The sequence below is a fragment of the Vipera berus genome (genome assembly GCF_964194415.1).
Source record: "Vipera berus genome assembly, chromosome: 1".
In the NCBI taxonomy this organism is placed as follows: Eukaryota; Metazoa; Chordata; class Lepidosauria; order Squamata; family Viperidae; genus Vipera; species Vipera berus.
The window spans coordinates 327426000-327450873 of record NC_138202.1 but is presented as its reverse complement, the minus strand read 5'-3'; the positions used below and the strand labels follow the sequence as shown (position 1 = coordinate 327450873).

The window sequence follows — 24874 nt, the reverse complement described above, 5'->3', positions numbered from 1 at the left end:
AAGCGAAGGTTGGAGACAGGACGATAGTTATTCAACGAGGCCGGGTCCAAGGCAGGCTTCTTGAGGAGAGGCCTCACCACTGCCTCTTTTAAGGCGGAGGGGAAGACACCCTCTGTCAATGAAGCTTTGACAACTGCCTGGAGCCAGCCCCCTGTCACCTCCCCGGCGGCCGAAACTAGCCAGGAGGGACATGGGTCCAGTAAACAGGTTGTAGTGCTCAGTCTGCGCATAATCCTGTCCACATCATCCAAAGATACAGGGTCAAACTCAAACTTAATATGCTAAGATTATATTTTACTTCTCTATTTAGCCTCCACCCTTGTATTTTTCAGTGGTCACCTGTCCAAGTATTAGGTATTCATCAGGCATAATCCATCTTAGATTTCAGATAACTTTGACCAGGTGTCCCTTGCTGAGACAAATAGTCACACTCACCTTGATTTAAATGAAGATAGAAGCATGCTTATACAGCTTCTCAGTTGTCAGTTACAACTATCAGTCAGGATTAAGTCTATCATACAACAGGCTTCCCTTTGTACAATTTTGGTCAGATCATTTTATTACACTTCCCCTTTACATTTAAAATTAGGGATTTGAGCTAATGCTTTTTATGAGTCATGTTTTCATTATGATGGAACAATTTGTTAGGATAAATCTTATGTTATTTTGTGAATGCATTAGGATGAGATATTCTGGGAACAAAAGTGTAAGAGAAAACAAGCTACCGGTATTTCAAATTCAGAGCAAATAGAAAATATTCTTTTAGTTTATTAACAAGAAATATTTGGAAGTATAACTTGCAATGTAGTGAAAAACAATGCTAGTAATCTTGGAATAGCATTGGAGGGAAAAGCTTTCATTCTCTTGAAGACTTTAATGGCTATCTAACTAGCAAATTCAATGTGTTGGATAACATAGGTGCTTTGCTCTCATAAGACTGTATCCTCCTGGGGACAGTTGAACGTTTCTGTAGCAACTTTGAGTGTTTAGGTGAGGATTTTTTTCCTTGATATATATAATGTCCACAATGCCAAAATAGTTATTACTATACAAATCCATATGAATTTTGTACTGGTCTTTCAATGGTTGATAGCAAATATGCAGACTAGCCCTCGAATCTGTAAAGAATTTGATTCTAATTGTTGTCTTGATAATATTTTCTAGATATTTGTGTATAGAGCTTGCTATTGAGAATCCCTCATAGCCATATGGGTCAAGCTTTGCTTACTTCCTTACATTTGTTCCTGAGGATGCAAAGCTGAAGCTCCAGTTTCTAGAAAATTAATCCCAAGAGGAGCTTCTTTTACAGGATATTTTTAACCCTTGTTTGAAAGCTTCAACGTCATAATCTCACAGAATTTCTCAATGTATTCCTGATTGAAAGATTTTCAAAATGAACTGTTTCACTTGACTTTCTGACAAGGCTGTCTTTCCAAGGTATCCCTGAACGATGCTATATACAGGGAGAATGACAGCCTGAGATCTGTATGTTTTTCCTGAACCTCCAAAATTCATTCTTTTTTTTCTTTTACATTTATGGAGGTAGACTCAGTTTCTACTACTTTTGTTTAGTTTATACCATTTATTTGCTGGAATTGGGTATGTGTAGTTTAATGAAGAGAAGGGTGAGGGGTGACATGATAGCAGTGTTCCAATATCTCGGGCTGCCACAGAGAAGAGGGAGTCAAGCTATTCTCCAAAGCACCTGAAGGCAGGACAAGAAGCAACAGATGGAAACTAGTCAAGGAGAGAAGCAACCTAGAACTAAGGAGAAACTTCCTGACAGTTAGAACAATTAACCAGTGGAACAACCTGCCTCCAGAGGTGGTGAATGCTCCAACACTGGAGGTTTTTAAGAAGAGACTGGACAGCCATTTGCCTGAAATGGTATAGGGTTTCCTGCCTGAGCAGGGGGTTGGACTAAATGACCTCCAAGGTCCCTTCCAACTTTATATTATTATTATTATTGTTATTTTGGTTTTCCATCAAATGCATGTCTATTTGCTACTATATATAGTATATATAAAAAGTCTACGCACCACGTTAAAATGTCAGGTTTCTGAGAGGTAAAAAAAATTAGAGAAAGATAAATCATTTCAGAATTTTTCCACTTTTAATATAACATAAATTGTACAGTACAATTGAAAAACTTAACATCTTTTAGGGGAAAATAAAAATAAATTTACAATGTGATTCCTTTCTCCTCCTCCCCCCCACCTTAGAAGTAGGGATCTGGCTGTGTTCAGAATTAACCAATCTCATTCAAACTGAAGTAAAATAGGCAGCACACCTGCCATCAATTAAAGAGAATCTGATCAAGCCGATATAAACTTCAGTGGTTCTACTAGGATTTTTCCGATATTTATTCAGCAATTACAGCAAAAGCCATGGTCTGTAAAGAGCTTAGAAAGCATCAAAGGGATCTCTTTGTTGAAAAGTATCAGTCAGGAGAATGGTACAAAAATATTTCCAAGGCATTGGATATACTATGGAACACAGTGAAGACAGTCAACAAGTGGAAAAAATATGGCACAACATTAACATTACCAAACACTGGATGTCTCCAAAATAGATGAAAAAGCAAGAAGAAACCTAATATTTTGTTGAAGATTTTTTTGAGTTTTATCATAGCATTCCAGTCTTTTGGGATGGGACCCTATCCCAAAAGCCATTGAAAAGATTTATATGCTTATTTAATAAATATAGTGTAAGTGTAAAATTAAATATTATATAAGAGTTCTAACTTCTAACTTTTCATTGCAAATTTTACAGTCCCAGATTTGAAATTTTCTTTGAAATTTTCCAAATTACACTATTTTTTCCTGTAATGGCTAGTCAAATGGAGTAATAAATATTTGTAGGCTTATTTTAAAGCTCTCTTTTACGATAATGTAAATGTTTGCAAGAGTGGAAGTTTTATGTGAAAGATAATTGCAGGATGTTCATCATGAATAATATTAAGAAATGAATATATTTCTCTAGCCATCTTTATGGAAAGAATTAGAGAAATCATTTTAAAAACAATATTACACAGCTGTCTTACGGCTTCATTGATAACTTTAATAAAGGATTACACTCAAGAATTCCAAATATCACTTCTTGGCTACACTAAACACATTTGTTAGAATATACAACAGTTTTTCTATGCCCTGTGTCTAATCTTGGCATAATAGGGATGGACAGCAAAATGGTACTTTATATGTTCTAAGAGTCTCCCTTTTTGGACAAGATTATTGACTATGTTATATATAAATATGAAATTCTAGTACAGAGTTAACATTGTATTTATTATGCATAGTACTTGGAGACAGTAAATCTAAGATCAGTCCTTGTAAATTTGGTTTATGGATAGACACAGAAGTTTGTACTTTTATATTTTTAATAGAGTTCTTTAGACATTTGTTAGTTAATATGATTTAATATAATGCTTATAAATGTGTAACAGAACACTTATTTTGAACATTGTATCCAACCTTAACCTTCATTTTGTATCACTTGAAAGATAATGTTAATTTTCCCTAAATAACACTTCATGAAATTTACATGGCAATTTGCCAGTTGTATCAGTCTCACATTCTCTAGGATATAATATGTAATGAGCTTTACAAATTACAGTACAAGAAGGCATAAAATAAGATCAGTATTTCCCTAAATTGTGGGTATGGTAGAATAGTCACATACGGAAGCTTCAATAACTCAACAAAATATACATATTTTCAAGATTATCTCTTTAGTCATCTTTCAAAATTGTTACAATGCTCCCCTGCATTAAATCTATAATTATTGACAATGCATTGTATAATTAGGGTGAGCAGAATAGCTCTTCCTAAATTGCCTCATACTTTGCATTTTTAAAAAAAATACTATTTTGATATTCTAAAAAGCAGAGACATCACCCTGTCAACAAAAGTGTGTATAGTCAAGGCTATGGACTTCCCAGTTGCAATGTATGGCAGTGAAAGTTGGACCATGAAAAAGGCTGAGCGCCAAAGAATTGAGGCCTTTGAACTCTGGTGCTGGAGAAGACTCCTGCGAGTCCCTTGGACTGCAAGGCGATCAAACCGGTCAGTCCTAGAGGATATCAACCCTGACTGCTCTTTAGAAGGCCAGATCCTGAAGCTAAAACTCAAATACTTTGGCCATCTAATGAGAAGGAAGGACTCACTGGAGAAGAGCCTAATGCTGGGAAAGATTGAGGGCAATAGAAGAAGGCTACGACAGAGAATGAGGTGGCTGGATGGAGTTACTGAAGCAGTAGGCGTGAGCTTAAATGGACTCCAGAAGATGGTAGAGGACAGGAAAGCCTGGAGGAACGTTGTCCATAGGGTTGCGATGGGTCGGACACGACTTCGCAACTAACAACAGTTTTGATATTTCTCATACACAAGTGAACCATTACATCAGTTTCTGTAGCAACTATATTATGCTGTAGTAATATTTAAATTTATGCAACTTCTTGCCACTTCTTAGGTATATTCCCAATGATTTCTTAAAGCAAGCAATAGCAGACACTTCTCTTGAAATCTGTTGGTTCAGAATGCAAGTTCATATAGTGTTGCAACAATGTCTAAAATTGGGGAAATCACAGTTTGATACTGTGTCATGTAGTGCTACTGACATAAACACCAAAGTTAGTCTTTTGAGTTCCTCTCCACAAGAAGTATATAAGTTTACAACATAACCATTATTAAGTCCTGTGGGAGAAGCTAATTACATGTAATAAGATTTTTTATGAGCACACATTCCTCCAGTGAATATACTTCATTAAAGAAATTTGCAGCATTTTGTTTTTCACCCTGTTCCTCAAACTATAGCTAGGACTCTGGAAAGAGGAAACAATTAGCCACTCATAAGCAGAGTGAACAAACAGGAAGAAGGGAGCTTTCTAAGCAAAAGAAGGGAGGAGCGCATTGTCCTCTCACCTTTAGTGGGAAAACATTCAAAATGCTGTAAAAGTATACAATAAAACTAGCTTTTACGTAAAACAATGGCAAGAATGCCCAATTTGCCAATAAATAGTATATGAAAGTAGAAAGCGAATGTTTTCTGATTTATTTCAGGAGAGTCTAATAATATACGATAGCAAGACTTGTATGCTCTCCTATTCTCAACAACTGATGGTCTGCCTGTTAGGTATAAAAAGTACTTGTTCAGTGGGGTTGAGCTGCTGCTTTCAAAAAACAAACCTCTTCCACTGAAATAAAGATGGTTGGATTGCAGATGCCCATAAACGCACTAAGACATTTGGACAAGACCTGGAATTAGACATTTGTCCTGCTCCTGAGGGTAGCTTCCTCAGTGTCAGAAAATGAGAGTCTTGTGGAAGGAAGAGATCATTTCAAAACTGAGGGAAATGTTTTCATAGGAGGATACGCTGAGATCCAATTTTTGATGATGAACTCTTATCCTTGGAAGCTGAAGACTTTTGACTGGGTGATTTGCTTGCCCCGTAGTATATTTAGGCAGCTAACAAGATTTCATTCCTAGCAAGTAGATCATCATGGCAAGTTACACGCCTGTCACAATTTGCCTATACTTCTGAGTTGATTTTGTTTGGGCTGAAGAAGAGACATAATGATAGCACCAATAAATATTTTAAATATCTTCTTACTTACGTACTTAAAACTTTTTCATTTTTAATGTGAAATAGTACCTTTTCTCTGATCTATTAGTGATTCTCAAACAATATTTTGGGAATATCTTCCTTTGGGGAATTGATCCTATTTAAATTGCACATGATACTACAACAGTGCAAAAACCTGTCAGATGAAAATCTGTTAAAATTTGTAGATTATTAAGTTTTGGGAAACTTACCTGTTGTAGGTTTCTTTTAATTTCTCATTTTGGTAAATCATTTATGGTGGTTTTTTTTGAAATACGAATTCATTAAAATTTGGTTTTGCACATTCTATGATACTAGTTTATATTTGTAGTTCTGTATAACCCATTTAATTTTGCAAACATTTGTGGATGCAGTTCATTTGGGTATATTTTTAGTATATATTCATGCTTGTTTGCACTTTTGTCCAGGTATTCTTCCCTTTTTAATTGGCAAACTGATTTGCAAAATTCAAAGAAATATGAATGTAGAAAGACAAGTTTTTTATGTGTGTTTCTTTCAACAGTGGTCTACTCCAGTGGTTCTCAACCTGTGGTCTGGGACCCCTGTGGGGCATGATGTCATCACAGGAGGTCTTTGAAGGCTTGAAGAAATGTTGTGATTTAAATCTTGAGTTAAGTCTTGGGAGGGGGGAACTGTGACAACAAAAGGTATTTAAAGGAGGTCCGTGGTATAGAAAAGGTGAGAATCACTGATCTAATTGATATATAATGTTTACCAGCTATTCCCAACATTCTGTCTAACTGCTTCTTGGTTTGTATTTCTTCAAAAACTTTCTTGTAGTAATACAGTAGTTAAAACTATAAAAATTTACACAGTAATATAAAGTAATAAAGTCTGTATGTAGACATGTTTTTTGTATATATTTTCAAGCCATAGTGCAATAACAAATGGTAATATTTTATTCTAATGATAAATTACTTAGCAACTTGAGGGGTGGACTCCAAGTTATTCCTGACTGAGTTTTATTGGCAAGATTTTCAGAGTGATTTATCATTCTTCCTAGGACTGACAAAGTCACTGGCCCTAAGTCACTCATCTGGATTCACTGCCTAAGGAAGGACTATAAGTCACATGTGCCTTAATCACCACATTTATTTAAAAATCATTTCATAATGTGCTTCTTTATTTTCACTATCAGATCCTTCTGTTGAATAAGTGTAGGGAGGGCTGCTCAGAATAAAACTAGAATTAGTTCCTTTGCTTAATTAAATATTAAGAAATCAAAGGCTAAATAAAATTTGGTTTTTAGAAGTTGAGGGAAAATTCCAAAAGAGCTGATATTTTAGATGTGTATTGTACAGAATGTTATATATGAAGGAGTGTTCAATATAACATAAACCATTAATGACATAGATAATTTTTTTTTAAAACAAATGTTTTTCAGATGCTTTTCTAAACGAAGTAGCACATACTATGTGTAAGAGAGTAAAAAATATTTTAGTTCAGAATCTGTGGAGATGAATGAAATATCTATAAGCAGAAACAAAAATGTAAATGTTTAGAGAATAAAAAAGAGCAATTTTCTACTGCAATAATGGAGCAACATTTGTGTGTTTCTCTACTCCTTGAATTATATAGTTGGAGTGGTGGTACCTATCTCTTTTCTGATACCCATTAGGTTAGCCTTTCTTGTCTAGCTATTGGCAATAAGATTTACTTAAATTCATAACCAATAAAAATACTTTTATGTCATAGCCTCATATCATTTTGACAAAAGTCAAAATTGACCTTGGAAATACATTAAAAACTAAAACCATAATATTCAAAGTAACACAATATAGAAAAAACCCAGTTACACTTAGTCCTTGCTTAGCATGCATTTGTTCAGCAACTATTCAGTGACCATTCGAAATTGTAAGTGTGAAAACTGCTGAAAAAATGTTGAAGCATCCCCTGGTTGTGTGATAAATCTTCAGGCCAAATTTACTTCTGCTGCCATTCTCGCCATCCACACTCCCACCACCCACAACACTTGCCTGATCACATTTTCTAGCACCACTTGTAGCATTCATCCGCAGTGCAAAGGATTGTCCTAGTTGGCCTAGAATTCCTTTCCAGCATTGCGTGAGAACGATGAGACTTAACCTATGCAACCAGGCAGCTGCTTTAAGAATACTGCCAGTATTCACAAAAGGAAATACTGCCAGTGTAACTTCTCTACTTATGCAGTAGTAGCCCTTCATTTCACAGAGGACCACAGATTTCTGCCACACTGGACTAAAAAAGGCACTCTTCTCATAGAGGGTATGGCTTGTTTGGTTTCCAAGGTAATGATTCAGAATGACTCACTTAACCATATTGCTTAGTGATGGAAGTTCTGGTTCTAATTGTGATAGGTTGAGGACTACCTGTAATGCTTGTAATGACTGAGAGCTTTTAGCTTCTAGAAGCAGTCACTGACATGCCATTTGTTCAAATTAATTACTATGTCAATTGTATTCTCACTTGCTGCAGCCCATATAAGATTGTTGATCCTTTTATCATGTGTATAACCTTTAGGGATACAGGAGTTAATGTGCAGCAGTCCAAAATCCAATAGCGAACATGTAGCCAAACCTTCCAATTGAATATTAAATACCAAAATAATGTTCAAAAGGAATTTCCTCTACATTATGTTAGGGTCCCTTGCCACAACACTCCCAGCAGATATATGCCTGCAGTTATGAGCACTTATAACTGCATAAAATGATCTGCCAGTAGCCCCTTCATTTTTTTTCTGTTTCCGCCGCACTACAGAGATCTTCAGGTATTTTACTTGTACTAACTTCTGGCAGCAAACCATTTACAAAAGTACTTAGTGGGCTCATGTTAGCTGTCTACCTTTATTGGTATTCAGCAATAATGTGCATTGCCTCACTTAAAAATGGTCTGGTTTGCTCACTTTCTAAATAGTTTTTAAAGGTCAAATTTATTTTACCTTAACACAAATAGTTAACAGGTGTATCTTGGAAAGCATAAAGCAATGTAGTAATCGGATCCAACACAGGTCATGCCTTTTGTGGTCTGAATGGTACACTTCTCCAAGGAACTCATGAAAGGCATAGTGAGGTGCCCATACCAAATCCGAAGCATTTCTGTTTTATATCTATATACCTCTAGTATCTATTCTTGGATTAGAAAGAAGACAGTTCAGTTAAATACAGTATATGAATGGGTTTGACATTCCAAATAAAATTGAGTAGTTGGATTGAATCAAATCTGTCTAAATTGATTTGATACTGTGGAAGAGCTTTTATATATGTATATTTTAAAAAAAAAATGATTTGGAAAATTGAAGCTGCTTTGACACAGTCAAAGGACTGCACTGAGTTATCCAAACTAGTATGCACTCTTGTATTTCTTCAGTTTTCTATTTGTGAAATAGTTGCTTGTCAGAATTGTTCAAAGATGTGAACTAACAGCTGGGGGGAAACTGATTTTTCTTTTCAGTATCTGAATTGATGTTGTTTTACTATTTGATTCAGTGTGAATCCTTCAGTATTATTGTATACTACTAAATATTGAAATGTTGAATTAAATGAAAATGCAGCCAGAACTTGCTAGATTTGTGAAAGAAGAAAAAGGATTTATCATTACAGATATGAAATTTCAATCTAGCTTATTGCATTTTGCTTATCTTGCAGTTTTATGACTTTATATTAACATTCTTGATTGTTCAATAACACAGTTATTCCTAAAATTTTTGCATTGCTAAATTCAGTATGGTATTTAATTTTACCAGAGATACAATTATTATTTAATACGTTATTTACATATTAATTGGAAAAGGTAGAAGGCTAGTAAAAGGAGTCCTTATCTCTTACCAGAGGCACATACAACTCCATCCCATAAAACTCCTTGTGACTGATAAAAGGAACTGAAATATTTATTTGCATTTGTGAAGTCACTAGATGCTCTAAAAATGCTTACATTTGATTTTGTTTAATGTAATGTGCTTTGTGAGAGTTCTACCTGACTGGTGATCCCAGATCTCCCTCTTATATAATTGATATCATTTACACTTCCATCTGCTATAAAGATGTTGTTTGTAGTACAGAACTGGAGACATAGTATGTAACTTCCATATTCATATTTTTCCTTCATTTCTCTTGTGAAAAAGATCTGTTAAAAGATTGTAAACTGAATATTTCCTTCCCTTATTTCTTTTTTTGAAAAATATTTTGCTTTCCATACTTATTTCTGCTGAGGTCATACTGTATTTGTTTTTCAGATGAGACACTTTTTGCTCTTCCTGTTGCATCTGAACCTCTGATGCATTCTTCTGCAGGCAAGTCATTTCAGCTAGCCTTTTGCATTAGAGTACGCCCAGTGTCCTTTGTATTCCCTTCCCACTAATAGCATCTTTGTGTATTTACTAAAATTTGGTTTGGATCCAAGAATGTTAAATCTTCTAAATTTAATAAACATAACTTTGTTTTTTTAATGCCATAAAATACAAATTCAGAGTGAATGCTTTTAAATTCAAACCACACTTTGTGAATTCTTGGACCCTACTCTACAAGATGATTTAGGTGCTGATAAACTGTTTTTAATGTAGTTCCTGTTGCTGACATAGTTAGCATTAATTATGTAGAAGTAATGACGTATTAGTGTTAGTACTGCTTGTTACTATAATTGTAATAAGTTTTTTCTCCCCTTTTATCAGACATGTTATATGGACTAGTACAAGTGTAATGGTTATCAGTTTTTAGAACTGGAAATAGGCTACAGGCTTGTGTTTTCTTCCATTTCCCTAGCATTAATTTTCTTTTTCCTAGGGTTTACTTTTCATATTGTTAGTACTTACTCTGGTTAATGCTGAATAAGATTTCCCCTGAAGCTGATTAGTACTGAACATAGCTAATGTAATGCACATAACAGAAAAAGCAGGGGAGGAAAAAAGAAATGTCTTGTCTGTAGCCACTAGCCAGTCTCTGAATTATTGTTCAGAGATAGTATTTATATATTGGTAACTTTTTTTTTTTAAAAAAGGGGAGGATTAAGAGAAAGGAGAACCACTACTCATGTCTGTGTTATGAAGCTTGTACACTTAGTACTATTCTGAATTCTTCCAGGGTTTTATTGTTTTGCATAGTGTTCACAGCTTCATTAACTTTGATTCTATTTTCTTAATCTTGCATGCTTTTTCTGTTAATCATTCTACAATAAGATTTGGGCTAGCCATTGTTTTGGAACATGTCATTAGCATTGCTTTAACTTTTGAGGTTACTTGCATTGCTGCTAACTGTCCTTTCTGTCCACGGCCACAGACAAAGGTATGGACTTGCAAGAACAACTGGGTCATGCATGCTCAGCCAGGCAAGAAGATTTTGCTGCTGCCTCTCTTGATGCTACTGCTTCTCTTCCCTCCCTCTCTACTCTTTCAGTCAATCCTTTTAAAGAGTATGCAGCTCTTGATACATTATCAGATGAACTATCTGCAAAACATAGTTACAGTCAAATTGGAAGTGGTGTGTTTAAACTTACTACCCAAACTGCACAAAACCCATTCCTTGCAGATGATGACAATGAATTTGCAAATGTAAAATCTTCATATGCCGGGGATCATTCATTCTGCCCATTTCAGACTAAGGAACCATTGGATGCTAAAAGAATTCCTGATACAGAAGAATTATCCATATGCCAACAGGATTTGTCTCTAGAATCACCTATTGAATTATTTGTAGAGCAAGATAAAAAAGAGTGTCTTGAAGAGGGGAAGCATGCTATCTATGATCATGGTGAAAATATAACTTTAGTTGATAATCATTATTCAAGAGATGAATATGCAGATTTAAAGCCTTTTGAACTCTCCTGGGTTAGTAATGATTTTAAGGATGTATCTGAGAATGAGGATAAATTAGGAAGTATTGCAGACAAATACGTTGAGGAAGCTAAGGCTCTGCCTGCCCACAAAGTCACTGAAAAAGAGAATGAAAGCAGCAATGAAGATATTTCTTTCCCCAACACTCCAGAGGCCTCAAAGGAATCTTCACAGTCTTACATTACTTGCACAGAATTTGAATCATCAGAGAAAATTGAGAGCAACATGATTACATCTCTCTCTCTAACAGAAGAAAAGACATATGAAAATAAAACAGATGAGAAAAAGATAGCAGAAATGATGGACCAATTTGGCAGTACCCATATTGATTTGACAAGTGGCCAAGAGCAGAAAGTTGATTCAAAGAAAGAAGAGATTTTGTTGAAGAAGGTCTCTGATACTAATGTCCCTGAAGGTCTAACTCCAGATTTGGTTCAAGAAGCTTTTGAGAGTGAACTTCATGATGTAATTAGTCCCAAGCTTGCTTATGAAACAAAGATTGATTTGGTTCAAACATCTGAGTCAACACAAGAGTCTTTGAATGTTGCTGTACAGCTCTGTCCTTCCTTTGAAGGAGGGTCTGAAGCATCTCCATCCCCTGTCTTACCAGATATTGTTATGGAAGCACCATTAACTGCAAACTCTGCTGTGGTTGGAGGGTCTCTTGTGCAGCTTGAAATATCCCCTCTTGAATCTGCTGATGAATATGAGAACGATTATGAGAAAGTAATACAGAAATTTGAGAAGCCTCCATCTTATCAGGAAGCAACAAATGTACCAAAAATCCAGGCAAAAGAAGTCACAGTTGAAGCTGCTAAGAAACCTGACAATGAGAGTAAACCACCTCTAGAAGATTTAGATACTTCATATATATCAATTGCATGTGATTTAGTTAAAGAGACCAAAGTATCTTCAGAGTTCACAGATTATTCGAAAGCGAAGATCGCGGAGTACATATCACAACCTGTGCCGGAATACAGTGAGCATCCTGAAAGGTCCTCATTGCCATCTGACAAAAGCTATTCATTTAGTGATCAACCAGAAATTAATCTTGTGCCGAAAGAAGAAGCTATGAAAGGATCATTATTTGAAACAACTACCAATATTATACCAAATGGAGGCCAGAAAGAGACATATAAAGAAGTACAATCTTCTGTTACTGAACCATACTTGGAGTCATTCCAGCCTCAACTGGAAACTTCAAAAACTGAACCAACTACTTGGTGTTTGGAAGCAGAGGCTGCAGATCTAGTTAAGAAAGAAAAGACTCCACAGCAACATATGGAAGAACTTGGTGTGTATACTGATGGGTTTTCTGTTTTTAAGGAACCCATAGTGAAAGAAAAAATTGTGCTGCCTGTACAGTCCTCTCCAGAGGCAGATAGCACAGTCCCTTATCAAGTTGACAAGCTGATGAGAAGTACCGAAGATACATTAAAGGAGAATGAAAGTAAAAAACTTTATGAAAATCTTCAAGCTGAGCTGATACCACCTGCTTACCAAGAAGTAGCACAGGATTTGTCTCTAAAAAATATACATATCAAATTTGAAGAGCAGGATCCTCCTTTAGAAAAATCCTCTGAACACCTGGACAGAGAAGTACATGAAGCAGCCAGGGAGCATTTTCCCCCAACTGATGTTACTCCTTTGCCCTCAGAGAAAAAAGTAGTCAGTGTGAGAAAGGAAGCTGAGAGCCAAGATGTTTCTGTTAAAGAAAAGGAGAAATCCCTTTCTATGTTTTCATCAAAGCTGAGTGAGCCTTCAGGTAATTTGCTTTAACTTCTTTTGCATATCATTAACTATTTACATTTCTTCTGCATGTTATGTTTCTGTTGTGTGTGTATTCATATTATACAAATCTTCTGAGAAAACAACTATGTTCTTTGCTTGCCCTTGTTCTGATCATAACAGAAAGTAGATGCTGCAGCTTAAACTGTCTTTGTGAACTTTTCCCAGCTCGATTCTCTCTGCATGCTTCCAACTTCCAGAATTCTGCTTGAGTATAATGGCTGGGAAATCTGGTACCTGAAATCCCAATATTCTTACAGGGAATTATGTGAGTTTTAAATACGAATTTATTGAGATGCTGGTGGGCGTTAGTGCAGTGCTCAAATGCAACTACATTTTATTTATTATTGAAGCTTCTGGCCTACTTACTGCAATCTCATTTTTATATAGTGTGTTTAGCTCTTCCATTTTTCAGATCATGTTGAGTAGTTCATTAGAGAAAAGATATGTAGTAGCAGTGCAAAAGGCAAGACCCTTGGTTTGGAATAAGATTTAAAACAGCTATTGTTAAGGTCTTTATATAAATTGGTAGTGTGGCTTTGTCTGGCATACTTATACAGGCCTGGTTGTGTTGTTTCAGAAAAAGTACCTCACAGTTGGAAAACAGAAAAAGTAGAGTACTGAAGCTTAGCTAAAATGAAACTTTTGGGCATTTTACAAGTAAAGGGTAAAGATGATGGTTTAGTAAGATTAGCCTTTTTAAGCCTTATTTGTTCATTTCTTATGTTCAAGAATTTGCTTCTATTAGATCTTATTTTGGAAGAGGTTTGAGAAATTGTACCTGACAGTCCATATGTGATTTGTTTCTAACAAGAGGGTAATTTAGTTAACAAGAAGGGTGGTTTAGCTTCTTTCCTTTGTATTTGCTTATGTGCAATTTAGATGGTTATCCTGAGGATTATACATTATATTAAGTTTGAGAACTGGAGCTTTTTTAATTTTATATTTTCCAGCAGAATTATGATCATTCCATAAATTAAAGAAGCAACCATCTTTTTGACATTTTTAGATGTGAGTAGAATTGGTTGACCATTATTGGACTAATTGTTCAAGCTGTATTGATGGCATTACACATTTTATTTTGTTGGCTATTTGGTTCCTCATCCAACATGAAATTCAGAACCTGTCAGGACCCACCCCAATCCAAATCTTAGGAAAACAAAAAACTTGGAGTCAGTTCTAGTCCAAAAGGAATTTTTACTAGGACATGCTTGGTTGTGGAAATACAAGACAGGACTTGGTATTGTTTTACAGATTGAAACTTTATAAAGAGTTCCCGATTCAACCCCCCTTCCATTTGGTCAGCCCCCCATCATTTTACTTCATGTCATCCCTTTCGTGGGAAAAAGGGAACTTCAAATCTTTATGGTTATTGCCTTCTTCCTTTACAGATTCAAATGGAGACACAGGCCACAGATGCCTTCTTCCCTAACCCTCCCCTTTGTTCCCCCAGTTCAAAAGGTTTCCCTTGGTCTTTGAAATAACCTAAGGCAGGCTGAATCCACATCCGCTCCTCCTTCCTTGGGAGATGGCAGAATCCATGGGGGGGGGGGATAATATTTTAAACATACATTTATGAATGTGATATAAATGGATTCTGACAGAACCTATTTTAGCATTAAGCAATATAAAATGAAAACCACAGCTACACAGTATGGTATTCAGTGAAACAATATCAAGTTAAGTACTCTTTTACATCTGTTATTAAAACCAGCTATATCCTGACTCTTAGAATACAAACCCTTTCAGGTGGCTTTAAAAATCTTTAAAACACATGCATATACCATTTCACTACACATAACAAGTAAGGTGAAATATTCTCATGATACAGCTGATGTACAGCTTTTCAGGAGAACAGATAGGACAGGTTCTGCATTTTCATGTGCCTTATTAAGAGCCGTGGTGGCACAATGGTTAGAATGCAGTACTGCAGGCTAACACTGCTCATTCTAGGAGTTCAATTCTGAGCGGCTCAAGGTTGACTCAGCCTTCTATCCTTCTGAAGTTGGTAAAATGAGGACCCAGATTGTTGGGGGCAATATGCTGACTCTGTAAAACCGCTTAGAGAGAGCTGAAAAGCACTATGAAGCACTATATAAATCTAAGTGCTAAGTGCTAGTGTTTACTGTGTGGCAAGGTCCTGTTTTTTAAATTTTTATTTAAACACATTTTATGCAACTTTTTAAATATTAGTAACAACATACCTTAGACCAGTGGCTCTCAACCTTTTCTATACCTTGCACCCCTAGAACGCTTCTGATATATTCTCACACCCCTTACAAAAGTTCAAAATAATGGCAATGAATTATGCATATACACTGTAATTTTGAAAACCCACGTTTTTGCACCCACTGGAATATCGTCTCGCGCCCCTGGTTGGGAACCCCTGCCTTAGACACAACATGCTCATTTGAGATTCTACAACTTCAGCATGTGACCTGGATTAAAACAGTAAAAATGAAAACAAAGGAAAAATATGCCACTATGACCATTTCATTTGCCTTGAGAAAATTAAAACTTAATGTAGAAAAAAAACATACAATTTCCCCACAAGGTCTCCTGAAATAGCTGTCTTTTAATGGCCTTTCTAAAGGTTGGAACCAATTTAATTTTAGGGGGAATGCTGTTTTTCCTGAATTGCATTACATTGGTCAACCTACTAGCTCTCACACACATACACCCTGCGGCTTCTGCTGTCGGCTGTCACTAAACTTTATGTAACACTGTGTCCTTCAAAGACTATATGGAAAAGGATGCTCTTCAATCTCTACTAGTTTTTTTTAATAATAATGAAGGAGGAATCATCCTAACTTTTTGGGCAAGCTATTCCAAGGTAAGGGGAATGCAACCAAAGAAGGTCAGGGGGTGAGAATATGTAGCATGTCTTTTTAGCATGATATATTGGGCTGCAAAATTTATCTAGAATTTGACGTAGTTACAATTGGTGCCATAAGGATGTTGTAGGATTTTACCTGCACTTTAACTTGGACTTAGAACTAATTTGCAACCAGTGCACCCCTCACAATATCAATACCACTTTGTTATACTGGTTTCTATCAGCCATAAGGAGGCAGCTGCATTCTATACTATCTGTAGGTTTGGCAAGGGCAGCCCATATAAAACAAATTACAATTGTATAATCAGAAGATGACAATGGCATGAATTAGTGTAGTCATTGTCTCCTTGATCCAAAAAGGTTGCAAATGTTGAATGTGCTGAAACTAACCAAAGGCTGTTGTTATGCCCATCTCACCAAGAGTGGGTAGCATACTGCAGATTTAGGGGGGAAAACTTGAATTAAAATCTAATTAGAATAAAACCATAAGAAAGAAGTTTTTCAGAAGATGTATTGATATTTAAAAACTTAGGTGTTACTCTGTAGGCCAGTTGCCTCAAGAAATTATTGTAGGTATTTTGAAGGTATTTTGTCTATGCACAGTCCTTACCTGGTCCTGTTCAGCAGGGACTTCTACCTATTTCTGTTGTTGCGTTGATTTTTTTGCCACAATGTAAAATTTTCCATTGCTAAACCCTATGGTGCATATGCATTAGGTGAAAAGTCCTGTGAATTCACCAGAAATGGTTCTTTACATTGTTCCATAATACCATTTTAATGTCTGATTTCTGTTAAGTGCATATGTGTGCTTTAAAAAAAGTATTTTCAATTATCTGAAAATTTTATAATGAACAGTATCCTGAAGTTGTGTGCCCGAAACTTGGCAATTAAATGGCTAATTCTTGTAAAGAAAAATTATTCATTTATTTATTAGATTTATATAGTCGTCCTTCTCAAATATATGACTCTAGGCAGCTTGTAAAATTAAAATTTTAAAAATGTGAACAATTGAGTATCATTTGTCTATAATAGTAGTTATTCTAAGTTTTGGTAATGAATTTTCTTAAGATAACTGATAGTTCAACTGATTAATTGATCAAAATGTGCTGCCAGGTGTTATATTTTGCCTTGATATTTAGCTTTCGTACTGTGTATAATTATCCTTCTGGCCTTCTTGAAAAAAGAATAGATTATCTTCACAGTTAATTTTAGTTAAAATGGTAGCTATGTTTTTTTTACTTCAGTAAAAATGTCAACCAGTTAGATTCATTTCAGTACCAATGTATAATTTAGGCCCTTCTTAATTAATATTTAAAAAGTATCAATTAGGCTCTTAGAACAAAAACATTAATATATGTAGTAAGAGGATTGCTATTTTTAAAACTTGTCTTATATGTTGAGCCATGGAAACCTGAAACCCAGTTATATTTTCAAATAAATTTTGCTTATAGTGCCTGATTGAAACTAATTTTATGTCTACTATAAACTGGGCATATCAGTTTTGTAGAACAATGCATTTAAAATGTGAAGGGATCACTGTTAGCTGGAGAATATCATTGCCCTAGTTAAAAATGGGCTATTAAGATCATAATTACAGAGAATGAAGAAAGAGCTCTCACAAGGATATAGAAGCCTGGCTTATAAAGCACTATATTTTGTTCAAAAATACAAAAAAATCAGCATGATCTCACTTCTAATTAATGTTATTGCCATCTTTTCTTTGCAAGGATAAAGAACTCATTAATTACTTATTAGTTGCTACAAGATCATTAGAAGATGTTTAACTTTGTTTAGAGTTCATCAGTGGGGTTAAATAGTTTTAATATTTTTATTTGAAATGCACTTAATATCTAAGTGCAATGTAAATCATAAAAATATAATGCAATATAGACCAAGATCAGCAATATAATAATTTAAAACTATTTATAATTCCAGTTTTGCTATAGTTTACAGGTAGACAATATATTTTATACATATTATTAAAATATTTAAAGCAAAAGAGATTTCACAAGCTTTAATTTACTTTATATAGCCCTTTTATTGTATTCTAACATGTATTCTGTCTCGCTTTGAGCACCATAGTTTAGAAAGGATTTAGAGAAACCAGAACGGTGTCAAAGAAAGATGATGAGGAGATTTAAATTGAAATGTTATGAAGAATGATTGAAGGAATTGGAAATGTTTATTCTTGAAAAGATTGCGAAGAGGGTTTATGATAATACTCTTCAGGTGTCTAAAACGATGTTATCACCTAGAAGTTGACAAGAAGTGTCCTCCATTGTTTCAGAATGCATGTACAAATTAATGGATTTACATGTAAAAGAAGGCACTGAATCTTAATTGGATTTCAGTATAGAATCTGGTTTGAAACTAGGTATCATGTGCTTTTGGGCAACTTGGACAAGTGCAACCTTTATATAGGCTTTTCAGGTTTGGAAATTATTTCACATATGTGTTCCTATTCCAGATTTCCACTGGGTGATTATTAATTTGATCCATTAATTTGGTTGTGCCTTACTTTGAAACTATTTAAAAGCAGGCTACAAATACTTAAGTAGTTCACCTAGAATTCTGAAATTCCAATTACTTTAGAAAGTTACAAAAATCTAAAGTAGACAACTGATGCCACCTTCTGTTTATAAATGAAAAGTCATCTTTTAATTTTTTTCTTTACTGTTGAGTAGTTCAACATTTATTTTTATAAAATGCCCTTTTTACATATATGTTAGTGCTACTAATTAATTACATATCCACAAGATGACTGTACACACACACACACACACACACACACACACACACACAAAAGTGTCTAACAAAAAAGTCTAAGCTGAGGTCTGATGAAGCTTAATGTTAAGATTTATGAGCAGTTTGCCTTTCTCTTGGCCTTTTTCTCTTCAGTTGATTCACTGTACTTATATAATACATACACTACTTTTCAGGCATAGAAGAAATAATACTAAAATAATTGTGCAGTGAGGTTTTGTGTGTTAGAAATATGCTAACACATATTTCTAAATGTTTAAATGTTCATCCTCAGTATGGATTATATTTTTCTTTAAAAATATTTCTATTAATACATATACTGTCTCATGTATTTTCCACAAGATTCCAAACATTCTCAGGAAAGTTCTGTCCTATGTATTACAACATCAACGTGTCCCTCTCCCCCACACCACTGGATTTTTGTACAATCAACAAGTAAATGGTTGCAGATTGAACTGAGGAATCAGTAGCCTAGTTACAGATTGTACTGCGTCAGTTTGCCTCACACCCAGAAGACAGTCAGGTGATTTAAGTCCTGCAGCAGTTGTGCAGCAAGCGAGAGACTGCAGACCTCTGCTGGAGGAAGCTCGATGTTTCATGTCTCAGTGTTTTATTTCTTCAACTGCAGCATTGATATGCATAATTGATAAACCGAGTTGAAAGGGCAGATCCACTGTGAAGAGAGATGGACAGTCAGCCGAACAGTTGGAAGGATAAGGGTATTTGCATTTTTACTTTTATTGTCAGTCTTTATGGTGCTACGGGTTGACTTCTATACAAAAAACTTATAGTATGCATGGTGTAGGGGTAAATTTGTAGCATATGTGATGGTAAATTTTGGTGGAATAAAAATCATTTAAGAAACATGCTAAATATGGGGGAGAGATTATTTGTCTGACTGCAAATGTTATAGTGGATTAAGCCTTGTCATCTGACAGCATTGAACAGCTTGTCTTTGGTATGCCCTGGCTGAGCAAATGTCAGGGCCAGCTTCAGTTTAGCTGATACATTAGCTCTGGGTTTTTTTGCCTATTAAATGGTGGTGTTTAAGGTAATACTTGTCTTGTGGGTTTTTATTTTTCCCATACAGCATAACCATCTCCACTCTTTTTAAGAAAACATGTAAAGTCAATAAAGAACTAACTGTTCCTTCCCTAGTTTCCTTCCTTCTCTGTTTCCTAGGTCTCCTGGCTATTTTTAGATGCTAATGTTATTTGAGGTCTCCTTGATTTACAAAACGATCTAGTTTAATATTCAGTGTTTCAAATCTCTAGCAATCTGCTATAAAGAAGTAACTCCAGGTAAATCACTGACCTTTGTCCCTTCAATCTCCGTTCTTGTAAATATCTGTGTTGTGAAAATGTTAATTTTAAGTCTGGGCCTCAAATTTTAGCTTCAGTTCAAGTGGCCAGACAAAAACTTACTTTTTAAGTATGTTTGTTTTAAGCAGAACTTTCTGGGATGGTTTGGGTATGTGGATAATGGAGAATCCTAGCCAAGATGGTAGGGAGTCTAAAGTTCATAGCTATGGTTTCAGAAATATACAAAGCTTGAATAAACGCATTGTTTTTTATTTGCTTTAGTTATACTTTTTTCTTCTGCCTGATGTTTTCAGTTCATCAAATTGGACATGATATCAAACATAGTAAAACAATTTTTATCTTTTCTGATAAGTTAATGCTTTCAAATGTGGCAAGTTGGTGGTAATCTTTTAGATGCTTATTTAGTGTGATGAACAACATCGAAACATAAAATATATAATTCTAAATGTTGTAAAGGATTATTTTACTGATGAATTATATTGCAGACTTTTTCTATTAAAATGAAATGTTACATATTTTTATTATATTGCCACATAGTTCCATTGTACATGATATCTATCATCTGTGTGAAGATTGTGCAATTTTTACAGTCAGAAATGTTGAAAGCCAGATTAGAACCAGTAAAGTGCCTTGATCCAATGAAGTGGTTGCCAGGGGAGTGATTGTTGCATACAATTCTATATATTACCTCAGTTATGATGCTTCCATGCACATTTCTGGTTTCAGGTGAAATTATTTAAATCATTTAAGGTGCTTGGACTTTTACACTTGGACATAAATCAGTCTGAAACAAAATAGAAGTATCTGTTTTTCCCAAAGGTCCATTTTCAGGAGGCAAATGGACTTTCTTGTTTTTCTTTGAAGATGTTTCGCTTCTCATCCAAGAAGCTTCTTCAACTCTAACCAGATGGTGGGGAATGGAAGGATTTATATTCCTTGCAAACAGCTGTTCATTTGCATTCTTTTAGAGAGTTGTTGGGACCATTTGGAGGTTTTCTATGTCCTCAGAGTTACCTGAGTAGTGCAAATCTGTGTGGAGCCTTCTGGCTGCAGGATGTTTTCTAGATATTGTTACTGCGGCTACCATTTTGTGTAAAAATCACCAAAGCTTTAGATATTTATTAGTGGGCTTGAACAAAAATGACTAGAATTATGTTTTAGCCATTAATCAACTTCAAGACATACTTGCATGTACTAGGAAAAAAACTTACAAAGTCCAAGTATGATTAATGCATTCTAAGGCAATAAGGGCTACACCACTTTCCCAAAATTTTATTTGCAAGAAAACTCCAGGGGATGAACATTTACTCATTAACTATATGCACAAGATGATCAGTTAAATATATTTTAACAAATCTTGTTCTTTTCTGCCATCAAAAAGAGTGAGTAATAGAGAACTCAAGGGATTAGCATTTTCTAGTATTCAAAAAGTGCTGATCTAAAATTTGCCAGTGTGTGTACTGTGATGTTACTAAAACTGCTGCATAAAGGGAATATGTGTTATATAGTGTAGGAACATCTTTGGTATTATTGACACTGCAAAGATAAGCTAGGCATGCCTCCAAGTTAAATGCATTTTTCTGAGGCACTGGCAGTAGGCCTTATTTTTTGGTTGGGTTTTGTTTGATTTACATTTAGATTTTGATAGTAGAGGGTACTTATAGTTAAAAATACTGGGCAGCTAGGGTTTGTTTTTTCTTATCTGTCAAAAAATGAATCATACATGTGTGGTTGGGATTTTTACCCATAGGAGATTCTGACTCTGCATTATATATTTGCTGAAAGCCTGAGAAATGATTGATGTAGACCAGGATTGTATAATATTTTTAAGGATCATAAATGGTAAGATCAAGAGAAAGATATACATGGCACCAATTTACTTATAATTTGAATTAAGGAATAATGTTCATTTGTGCCTTTTATTGTATTCCAAAGCTTCAGTTTGCTGACAACTTTTGGAAAAGTTCTGTTAACTAATTATTTGACTTAGCCTGGTATATATGAGTCACAGCTATGGTAGCTGTTTATAGCTGGTATATATATGAGTCACAGCTATGGTAGGTGATGACCTACAAGGTCAGTTTGCAATGTTGTAAACCTTTGTGCTGTAAACCTTTGAACTGTATCTCTTACCTTGAAACTTCTACCTAAAACGTTTGCAATATGTAATGGCATGCTAAGAGCATGTTCCCCAGACCCTATCAAATATAGCTCTAATAAGAAATAACATAGGCAGTAGAAAATAGTCCTTGTACTTGAAATGGTGAATGCGCCAACACTGGAGGTTTTTAAGAAGAGACTGGACAGCCATTTGCCTGAAATGGTATAGGGTTTCCTGCCTGAGCAGGGGGTTGGACTAGATGACCTCCAAGGTCCCTTCCAATTCTTCTTCTTCTTCTTCTTCTTCTTCTTCTTCTTCTTCTTCTTCTTCTTCTTCTTCTTCTTCTTCTTCTTCTTCTTCTTCTTCTTCTTCTTCTTCTTCTTCTTCTTCTTCTTCTTCTAATTATTATTATTATTATTATTATTATTATTATTATTATTATTATTATTATTATTATTATTATTATTATTATTATTATTGTTGTTGTTGTTGGTTACTAATACCAAATCTTTACTAGCTTGGGTGGTGTCTTACTATTTGTAAAATGCTATAAGAATATAGTAGTGCATTCATTGATATCATAATATATCATGTTGCTTTGCTGCTATTCATAACCTAGAACTTCGTTCATGATATTGAATTTGTTCTGGGCTTTCAGTTTATGCAGACTCTGGGATTTCATGCTTATGCGGGCAACAGAAAATACACTTTCAGATTCTTAAATGTGGGTCACTAACTTTACTAAAGAAAGTTGAAGTTCTAATCTCTCAACTTTGATTGGTTTTAAATTTAATCTTAATGTAGATTAGTATTGCATATGACACAAGAGATTACTGTTCTGTGATTCTCTGCTTTCTGTAATGAATTTCTAGACATACTGTTTTTAAATAATCATACTTGCAAAGCTGTCTGCTCTGCTAGCTATTGCTCAAGGAGATAATGTAGATTGTTGTCAATTTACAATCATAATTGGGATTGGAATTTTGGTCATAAATTGTCATGAGTCAAAATACCATGTGATCAGACTATTTTACAAGCGTTTTTACAGTAGTTATTAAGCAAGTCACTGGGGTTATTAAGCAAGCCACATGGTTGTAAGTACAACCCATTTTATTCAATGGGCATTTTTTGCCAGAAAATGCAATCATATGACTGCAAGATGCTGCAGCCTATTGTAGATGCAAGCATCCGAAATGTGATCACTACCGCCATGTCTGTGTGGCGGTCATAACTTTGAGGATTGGTCAGAAGTAATTTTTTTCAAACGTGCTGTGACTTTGAATGGCCATTAAACAATTGGTTATAGATCGAGGACTATGTGTAAACTTTTTAGATCCTGGATACAAAAAGAGTAGCCAACTCTAAACTCTAAATTCAAGGCAATTGCCTGAGGTTGTTAATTTACCATTCTCTAGTTGCCTTTATCCATAATTAACAGCAAAAACAAGAAGATTGCTCCTTCCATACTAAAATGGGGATGACCACATTAGGTTTTGGAGTGAGGGTAAATAATAAAAACATTTTCATTATTTATTGAGGCAGTTCATGTAAATGTATTGATTTCAGTTATTCATACCTCAAATCTTGGGGTTTTTCTGTGGCAAAAGAACTGCACAACAGTGACAAACATGTCAGAATCAGGAAATTGGTGATGGTATGTATCATATAACTTAATCAAGCCACAGCATTTGGAAGAAAGCATATACAGAGTGGAAGGGAGAACACACTGTCCTTGCAAAATTCTTTGTTAATTTGAAATGTCTGCTGCTGCTGACTTTAACTTATGGACTGAGAGGCTAATGCTTTCTGTTTTAGCCAGCCAGTTATTTTATGCAAGATTGCATTAATTCTGTATATCCACAGTGAAATTTGCTGTTCAGTTTTGTTCTAGAATAATGACGCATTATTAGAGCATAAAGCCTTGAAAATGGCAATCAGATGATCTTCAAAAATTGCCACCAATTTTGATTGTGACAGAAGAATATATACATTAATGGTATTACCAAAATTAAAATTAAATCTGATTTAATCTTTGTCCTGACCCTGTCCAGTTTTTGAAATGTGTGCCCTTTTGTATGCATTGAAGATCAAGTCAAGACTTGACTAAGAAAAAAATTGTATATTTCATTTAGAATGCATATAGCTTTAAATTCTGATTATGCAGTAGATAACTAATCTTGATTGATCTTAAAAAGCTAAGTTGGTTTGGATCTGGTTAGTGCTTTGAGGAGTACCCTTGGAAAATCTGGCTATAAATTTTACAGGAAAATAAAAAATTGAAAGGGGGCATTGGCAAATTACAGTACATTGTCAAGGAAACAACATGAAGGTGTCTTTAAAGTCCCTAGGAAATGAGCTTGACTCCAATGAGTCTACTTCTCCCCACCCCCAACCCAAGAGAATCAGATTTGGTAAAAGGAGAAATTGGCAAAAGAAACATTAAAAATGGATTGGGTCTAGCAGGGGACTGCAGAGGGGGGAAAACATAGCAGTAAAAATTCTTCCAATACATCTCTGCCCACAGTTGGGTAGTATCTAAATATGTTGCCAGCTTCTCCATTTGAAGCTACTTGTCATGTGACCCAGTGTGTGACATTATTACTGAGGTTGAAAGAATTCCTGCAGACATCATCTGCTT

The 24874-nt window shown here is 35.0% G+C and overlaps 1 protein-coding gene across 4 annotated transcripts in view; it reads left to right on the top strand.

The window, feature by feature from the left end:
• RTN4 (reticulon 4) overlaps window positions 1-24874 on the top strand; it is a 44220-nt gene that overhangs the window by 5128 nt on the left and 14218 nt on the right. The window contains exons 2-3 of one of the 4 annotated variants that reach the window (XM_081317244.1): window positions 9834-9890; window positions 10873-13191. The exons of 1 other annotated variant lie outside the window; for it this stretch is intronic. In XM_081317244.1, the coding sequence (XP_081173370.1) occupies window positions 9834-9890; window positions 10873-13191 (2376 nt within the window). Of the gene's footprint in view, window positions 1-9833; window positions 9891-10872; window positions 13192-19368; window positions 19533-24874 lie in introns of those variants that run through there. 2 more of the 4 variants (XM_081317241.1, XM_081317243.1) reach the window with 2 other exon arrangements.